Source organism: Galeopterus variegatus, unplaced genomic scaffold (assembly GCF_000696425.1).
Source record: "Galeopterus variegatus unplaced genomic scaffold, G_variegatus-3.0.2 Scaffold4503, whole genome shotgun sequence".
Lineage (NCBI taxonomy): Eukaryota > Metazoa > Chordata > Mammalia > Dermoptera > Cynocephalidae > Galeopterus > Galeopterus variegatus.
The window spans coordinates 160,991-170,177 of NW_007730614.1; the positions used below are offsets into that span (position 1 = coordinate 160,991).

General features: G+C 41.1%; 1 protein-coding gene across 1 annotated transcript in view; it reads right to left on the reverse strand.

The window, feature by feature from the left end:
- WDR63 (WD repeat domain 63) overlaps positions 1-9,187 on the reverse strand; it is a 19,855-nt gene that overhangs the window by 2,003 nt on the left and 8,665 nt on the right. The window contains exons 3-6 of the mRNA XM_008587710.1: positions 6,325-6,455; positions 4,291-4,495; positions 2,530-2,621; positions 1,268-1,390 (exon numbers count right to left, since the gene is read on the reverse strand). Of these exons, the coding sequence (XP_008585932.1) occupies positions 1,268-1,390; positions 2,530-2,621; positions 4,291-4,495; positions 6,325-6,455 (551 nt within the window). The remainder of the gene's footprint in view (positions 1-1,267; positions 1,391-2,529; positions 2,622-4,290; positions 4,496-6,324; positions 6,456-9,187) is intronic.

A 9,187-nucleotide genomic window follows, 5' to 3' on the forward strand; every position in this document is an offset into this window, starting at 1 on the left:
AAAAAAAAAAAAAAAAAAAAAAAAAAAAAAAAAAAAAACAGAGACCTGGGGTCTCTCATAAGTAATTGCACTGGAGGATGCTAGGTATTGGCTATAAGGAAACTACAGTGGGATCACTGAGATTTCTGGTGGAAAAAAAAAAGGGCAAGGGAGGGAATGAGCAAGAGAGAAATAGAAATATAGACTGAGATGACCTTAGGAAGAAAGAGAGAAGAGCTAAACTCACAGAATATTTAAAACCCCCCAATTCCAGTGGACAAGGGAAGACCAACAGAGCCACAGAATTCATGCCAAACAGACGGAGGCTGAGGAAGGGGTGGGTGGGTGGCTTTAGAGCTTTAGGTTCCTTTTTGGTAGAGTTTGGTAAATGGATGTTCCCTGTACCAAATTCTCCTCTATTTTGAAGTTTCACACTCCAGTATATTATATTATAGTAAAATGCATCTCTCTCTTTCTCTTCCCTTCCTATCATCTGTCTATCTATCTATCTATCTAATCTGTCACCTATCTATCATTATACAGTCATGATGGACCACATACACGACACTGGTTGGAGCAACAGGCTGTACCATGTAGCCTAGGTGTGCAGGAGGCTGTACCAGCTGGGCTGGGTAAGTACACTCTATCATGTCTCCACAACGAGGAGATCACCTAAAGATGCAGCAACGACACATTTCTCAGAATGTACCCTGTTGTTAAGTGGCACATGACTATAGTTACTTGTAGCTACCATTTAATGAAAGTCTATTATTTGTCAGGTTATTTGGCTGAAAGCCTTACAATAATCCTAAAAGGCAGTTATTAGTATTTCCATTTTCAAGACTAGAGAACTGACGCTCAGCAAAGATGAGTGTCTTGCTCTAGATTCATAGCTAGTGAAATGGCAGAGTTGGGATTGGAACCCATATGTCTTGATTTCATATTCAACTCTTTGCCCTACCTGTTTTAATGCATTGTTGACTAAATATTAAAATTCTATGTGAATGAAAGCATTCACGTTTTAAGCCATTGTATCTATACTGCAGAACTTTGAAATTACAGAAAATTTCAGAAACTTAAATTGTATAGAATCTCACCCAGTGTCCAACTGATCATTCTCAGTTGTGGTGAGCTAAGAAATCAAAGAAATGCCCTCTTGACTCCCATGAGAACAAGAGAAGAACGTGAAAAGGCATAACTTTCTTATGGAAACTGTGGAATAAGCCGAACGAACATATTTGCATTGGTGTTCATGGAAAGCAACTTTCATTTATGAAACTTAACTTACAACTTTTTTCTTCTCCATTTCCTGCTCCATTTCTTTCTTTTCTTGAGCACGAATATTTTTGCGCTGTTCTACGTATTCCAGATGTCTGACTTCTCTTTCAAAGTAGTGGTTGACACTTGACATCTGTTAGAAACAAAGGCCTATGAGAGGGTAACCCACGTGGGAGCCCCCTCTAGAAGATTTCCTGCTGCTTGTAATTAGGTAGATTACCTACCTATTCTACCTACCTAATTACCTGTGCATTACCTAACGACCATCTGCCTAATCATTATGTACTTTGAAATACTTACAATCTTTTAGGTGAATGTAATTTGGAAATTGTGCCCACAGGCCCACCACCAGAGGAGCTAGTTCAATTTGGGGGCTACTGTGCTAAGATTAGGTCCCTGCAATTTCGAGATTTCCAGGAAGGGAGAAGGGGTTTGAAGGGGATAGCTGCAAAAAACTGCAGTTTTTTAGCAAAAAGATTCAGGGATTGCTTTTTCCCATTTTCTTTCTTCTCACTCCTAATACTAAGGGAAATTTCATATCATCAAAGTTGGAAAACCCAGATGCCCTAAAGGGACTGGAAGGAGAGCTGAATTCCTGATCTCCTGGAGGGCTTAGCTTGTAAGCATAAGAATAGGAGCTGGAGAGTCAGCAGAGAACTTGGGGAAGGCAACGGGAGAGGGAAAGCTTTTTGCCTGTTAGTAACTATGCTGATATTGTTGGGACTTGAAACAGATTGCAAACTACATATTTAATGTTAGTTGTATACATATTTATGTATTTTTATTCATTGTTCTTCTTAAAACCTCATTATTAACGGTGCTTGAAACACTTGGGTGCTGGGTATGGGGCAGTGGTGTGTGCGGAGTTCGGATGTGCTGCCTGCAGTACACCAAGTTGGGGGAGGATGAAATGGGGGCGGGTGATGAAAAGATAAATAAAAACATCAACTGGGCCCTCAGGGAAGGACATCACTGAAATCAGGGTCCCACACTTGGGTTACAACCTGAAAATAACATTTTATGATTATGAATCCCCAAATTAATTCTCTCAGAGTCTGGGCTTCATTTACTTGGCTTCCCTCCCATGTCATGTTTGGCCTTTTTTCCCTAGCTTCAAACTATTTAACGTATACAACAGAAAAACGTTCTATTTTTGACTGTATGAGTCTTTTATTCTCATATAGAGCAAAAAGGCTGTCTTTTCTAATATACTTTTAAGACATGCCTTGGCAATATTTGGTCACAAAAATCCTCAAAGCCAAAGTTACTAACCTCATTAGTGGAAGGGTGACTTAATGTCCAAGGAATTTCTAATATATGCAGTGTTCCAAAATAATCAGCTACGGCTAAAAATTGCTGCTTAGCTGAAAGATTTAAAAAAAAAAAAAGGGTGAAAACTGCTGTACCGTACATCCGCCTTAGGGTGAAAAATTCAGTAAATAGAAAGCCATCTTAAGAGGTTAAACGTGAAATGTGTTTTTGTTTTGTTGTCTCCCAAAAGACCTGCTGTGATTATTTGTTGTCTCACAAAAGACCTGCTGTGATTACAATAATCTTGGCATCTTCATCAGATGCTCATGACTGGACCATATAAGCATGTAAAAGCCAGTTTTTCCAGTTGATGAAACGAAAGCTAAGACCCTGAGCCTTTGTCAGCCGCCCGGCCACCTCCAATCTTGTTTTCCTGACGTCTATATAAGGAGTGGGGCTCCTAACTGAGGTCAACCCTCTCTGTGGCTGGGCCCGCTGGGCAGATTTGAGAAGAAAGCAGGGACAACATATAGAAAGATTTTCAAAAAAAATCCTAAAGCACATTTTCACCAGACACAGTAAGGGCAAAGGGATACTGTTATCCAGATGAATTTCAAAGACAAAGCTAGGACTACAGGTTTCTTATTATAAAAACAAATTGCCTCCTTTGAGCATTTAAAATGGGTATATACACAAAGTGTTTGCGAATTTTGATTTTCTATGTATGTCTGTATTTTTTTCTTCTCATTTTCCGAAGGTCTGGTTACAATTGCTAAATGCTGGGCTGGTTGATTGGCTCACTTGCTTAGAGTATGATGCCGATAACACCAAGGTCAAGGATTCAGATCCCCGTAACAGCAGTAACACACACTCACAGAATAGAGAAAGAAACACACACACACACACACACACACACACACACACACAGAATAGAGAAAGAAAAAAATGCAATTTGAGTAAAATTGCTAAATGCTGAACTCATAATCCCTGTAGGTAGACAGAAGCAATGTTTTGTACCGAAGATGGGAAAACATACCAAGCAGTAGCCAGACTGTGATCCTCTAGACCAAGTTTCCAAATCTAATGTTTCTGAGCGAGCAACAGATAGAAAAACAATTTTGTGCCTGCATATCTATGGGCACAAAGGGAAATGTCTTCTTTTAAAAGAGGCAAATATACTGGAGTTACATAGAAAGTACTACTTGTGTAAAACAGAAAAATTGGGACAAAAGAAATAAACTACTTTTCCATAGACACATCCTTGAATTTATGCTTGCTTTGTTATACATTACTTTTTCCTCATAATTAATTCAAAGCCTAAAGTTTAAATAGATATACTACTCCTGACAGTCATTTGATCAATCTCAGGAAGAGAACTGCTTGATATTGTCCAGGGGAGAACCACAAAAGTGATGCAATATTGAAAAATGTGACTTATAATGGAAAGTTAAAGAAACAAAATGTATTCTGTCTGGAAAAGAAGCAGTAAAAGGCAGCACAAACTTAGAGGAGAAAGATGCTTCCCATGGTGTGGCTCAGAACCAGCCTCTGCTTGACAGGCTTCACGTGTCTCAGAAATCATGGTTGAGGAGGCAAAGCAGCAGGGAGGCTCAGGTGCATCCCAGATTCCAGAGCAAGAGAGAAGGGAAAGAAAGGGGAGGGGTGGGGGAGGGTAGAAAACCCCAAAACCCCAGAAAAAACACTGGAGGCTTTCCAGATGAATATCAAAATGTCCCCGAGTTACCCCCCATGACTTAGCTCATTTGGTTATAATCAACATACAAGAAAAGGTCCAGGGTTTGATACTGGTGACCATAGTTACGCAAATATTTTGTGACAGGGCTGGTTCGTGGGTTTTCTCCAGAAGGTCCCAGATATCAATGTATCCGTCTTCTCGGCCAATATAGAAAACTCCAGGCCTCGTGTGGGACCAGTGCCCTGAGGTGTACCTTTTTGGCGCACAGCATGACTGAAGGAGGGGTCCCGTCTTTAAACAAATTTTTAAAGAGACAAATGAAAAGCTTTTATTATTATCCGAGGAAAATTCACAATAACTTTCCTTCAGTACAATTTAGCTAGCTATGATCATATAACAGAAAAATTATGCCCAGAAGTCTTACTTCTTTCTGTTGAAGGTTTTTATACTTGTATAGTGACAGCTCTTGTCTTTTCTATTTGTTTTCATAAACTTTTTTTTTTTTTAGCAGCCTTTTAGGAAAAAATCAAACCTTCCAATCGAACGGTTGATGGCTCTAATAATCCAACTGCTTCTAAATCCATTACTATTTCTGCGGAGATTGGTGGACATTAGATAAATAAAAATTACAAGTTAATTTTGCTCATACCTTCATTTAACTATCGGGTATCTGCTTCCCATGGAAACAGCTCTAGTAGCCAGTAAAAGCAAATGAAAAGTCTGTCAATTCCAGCTGTGAGCTGCATGTTGAAAATCAACAGCAGACTTGGCAAATTCTCATTAAGTAACTTCAGATGGGAGCATCTGATGGCTTATAAATATATTTGGAAGAGATTTTAGACCACCAAAGCATCATGAGATCATGTTTTCTCTACCATGGGGTAATTTGCCTTCTTTGAGAGATTTTCAAAGAGAAAGAAGATCAGAGTGTGGTTTCTACCCACTGCTAGGCTCCATATAGCAACCAGTTGTGCTCATTTGTCTACTTACACCTGCAAGGACTAAAATAAACCATGTGGCTGTCCTGTGGGAAAAGAGAATGTCATAGATTCATGAACTCCTTAGAGGTGACACTTTAAACCTGCTCTCCTTGTCCACAACTCCCAGCTCCTTTGGTTTCTAACCAGGTTCTTGACCTAGGCAGTATCTTCGGACACTCTTGCCTAAATTTTCCTTTTCTTTAACTACAAAACTTGCTCGTTGTAAAAAAAAAAAAAAAAAAAAAAAAAATCAAAAAAACAGAAATACATTGGCATAAAGAAGAAATCCTTTTGTTAATGGATATTTAAGTACATAGCTTCTAATTTTTTAAATGATAAATTTTTATGTATTATTCACACACTTTTTTTTGAGTATTTGTATAAGGTAGATTTCCAGAAGTGGAACCCTTAGGTCAAGGAATATATATATTCCAGCTGTGAAATAAATATATATACATATACACACATACTCATAAATTCCAGCTTTTGATAATCTTCTCAAATTTCTCACCAAGGGACATATCAATTTACGCCCCCACTAAAAGCACTGATTTCGCTACACCCTTGCTTCACTGGGCTTTACCAGTCTTTCTAGTTTGGCAGCTTAGCTTCTTTCTGCCTGGATCCAGCCCCTCTCCTCAGCCGGACCAGACTGTAGCTGCTGCCTCCTTTTGACCCAAGTATGTCTCTGGCCAGGCTGTGATCTGCCTGATGACGGGCCCCTCAGCCTACTCACTCCTCCTTTCTGAACCTGCCAACACATTCCTGGTGCAGGAGCAAAGACAGCAGACCAGTGTTTCTCCTTGGACTTCATACAGTAATCAGCATCCCTTCTTGTATTTTAAAGGGAGGAAAAACACAAAGTCAAGCCAGCTGCCCAAAATTTATATTTCAAATAATAGACTGTTAGGTTTCAGACAGCAATTTTGTAAATGTTGTTTCCTTTCCTCAGGAAAGAAAAACAAATGCTTGTGTTTTCAGAAGGCTGAGAGGAGTCTGTTGACAAGGTGAGGCCATCTGCTGTCATTTCTCTAAAAGTGTCTCAAAGGCACTGCTGTGTCACAACAGGCTGTTGTTCCTATTGTCTTTCTCAGTAACAAAGGACCACACACCCACTCCTCCATTTTGTATGTAACTTACCATGACACCTTCTTTCCAGATGGCCACATTCCACCCCCCAATGGTGAGGATAATGTCATTGTAAAAAGGTGATCTCTGCACGGTGTGGACACATCCATCGTGGACCATGTAGAGGTTCACTGGCTTCTTTGCTGTTGGAGCACAAAAGATCATTTCATCTCTAATCACACTGTTTACATTCTGGCAATGAAGAATGGACAGACCTCCAGTGGACAGACAGGTCCCAATCAAAGAGGTCCAAGAGTGGAAAACCAGAGGTCAGTTGGTGTGAATGAATCTGTCAAGTGATGGCTTTTCCTCTTTTTATGGAAAGACCAGGGAGCTTCCTATTGTAGGTTAAATGCTGGACACAGCCCTACTTCCCCCTCCCTTGCATACCAGAGCCCCCCCTCCTCCCTGAGAGGCTGCCCCTGGCCAAGGCAGTTACCCAAGGAAAGGCACATCCCCCTTAAGACAAACAGAATGCGGGAGGGAGCAGGACACTAAGTAAACGAACAAGCACTCTGGTGCCAGGAGGGTAGCGGGTAGATTAACTTATCTACCCAGCCAGATCTTGGGCATGCTCCAAGTTATGTGAGCTGGGTGAGGGTCTGCACATAAGCCTGAAAGTAATTTACATCCCTACTTTGATCTGTTAATTATATAGCTGCTGTATGTACTCAGTGGCAGTGCAGATTTCTCAAGATTTCTCACCGACCAGCCACCATCGGTGCCTCGCATAAGTCTAATAAACCAGTGTCTCTACCTGCTGGACCTCCAGGCTATTTCTTCGGAACAGGTAAACACTACGCACATAACCTCTCAGATTCATGGCTCCCTCATTACACCTATCAAGGCCACTGTTCAGGCTCAGAGGAATACTTCATGTTCTTATTCATTTATTCACTAATTCAATCATTCAGTCAGTAAATATTTGTGGATTGCCTATATGTACCAAGCACTGTAGATGGCCGGATGAACGATGGTTAGTTAACGAACATGATCCTGCCTTCATGGAGTTTGTAGTCTAGTGGGAAAACAGATACTCAGTAAACAAAGTATGTAATTTAAGTATTGTAAAAAGTATTATGAAGGAAAAATATTATAAGAAAGAATAACAAGGGACATTCAAAATTTAGACTGAATGGTCAGAAAAGGCTTCTCTGAAGATGAGTCAGGTAGGCCTGGGTAGCAGTTCAGTATGGGGAGATCTGGGTGTGCAGGAGCATCCCAGACAGAGGGAGCAACACACACCGAAGTGCCAAGGAGAGAAGTGTTTAGTGCTGTTATACATTTGAGAAGGGCAACAGGACTGGAGTCTGGTAATCCCAGCGTGAGATGTAGGAAACGAACTGGGACTAGGAGGGTCCAGACCATTCCAGGTCCTGCAGGAAAGGAGTTTAGATTAGATCAGATTCTAAGTGTGGTGTGTTTTAATGAGCCTTTAGGCCTAGAAGTGAGATGATCTGATTGACATTTCCAAAAGATTCTCTGGCTGCTGTGGGGAGAATGGATTACAGGCAGGTAAAAGTGAAGAGGGGACACTAGAAGGCTCTTGCGGTAGCTCTGGTGAGAGAGAATGGTGGCTTGGATTAAGGTGCAATGGAGGAGAGTGGATAATAAAGAAATACTTTGGAGCTAAAATTGACAGGACTTGCAGATGGCTTGAATAGGAAGGGAGAGAGAAGAGCCAAGAATGGTAATCAGGTTCTGATAGGAGCAATTGGCTCCCGGGAGTTTCCACGTGTGGCAACTGGAAAGACTAAGGGAGGAGCAGGTACCGATGTTAAGATCAGGTGTTCCCTTTCGCCTCTGCGCTAGGCCTGGGGTCCTCCTGCTCCTCTGGTCTCTTTGTCCAGATGAGAATGGTAATCAGGTTCTGATAGGAGCAATTGGCTCCCGGGAGTTTCCACGTGTGGCAACTGGGAAGACTAAGGGAGGAGCAGGTACCGATGTTAAGATCAGGCGTTCCCTTTCGCCTCTGCGCTAGGCCTGGGGTCCTCCTGCTCCTCTGGTCTCTTTGTCCAGACAGGAGGATTCTGCTTGGGTTTCCTCTCCCCAGGACTGGCTGCAGAGCCGGATGTTCCTAATTCCTTTTTGCCCACACTGTCTAGCCCACACTGTCTGGCTGCCTTATACTAAAACCACAAACATTCTAAATTTCATCGTATCGATAGCTGTGTGAGGGCTGGGGTTCTTTCCTCCAGAAAACTAATGGGATACTAAGCAGAAAAAGACCTACTAAATCTTGTAAGAAACTTATGAATCAAGGTATTGAAGAGATTTGAACACCCATGTTCATAGCAGCATTATTTGCAATAGCCAAAAGGTGGAAGCAACTCGTGTGTCCATAAATGGATAAATGGATAAACAAAATGTGGTATACAATAGAATATTATTCAGACTTAAAAAGGAAGGAAATTCTTATACATGCTACAACATGCATGAACCTTGAGGACATTACACTAAATGAAATAAGCTATTTACAAAAAGACAAATACTGTATGATTCCATTCATAAGAGGTACCTAGAGTAGTTAAATTCATAGAAACAGAAAGTCAAATGGAGGTTGCCAGGGGCTGGGAGAAGGAGGGAATGAGCAGTTAGTGTTTAACAGGCATGGAATTTCAGTTTTGCAAAACAAAAAGTGTTCTGGAGATTGTCTGCACAGCAGTGTGAATGAACTTAACACTACAGAACTGTACACTTAAAAATGGTTAAGATAGTAAGTTTTATGCTTACATGTATTTTACCACAATTTTTAAAAGTATTTTTAAAAAAATCTTAAAAAGTAGGGCCGGCCGGTGGCGCACTGCGCTAGTGCGCCACTTGGGAAGTGTGGCGGTGCTCCCGCCGAGGGTTCGGATCCCACATACAGACCGGT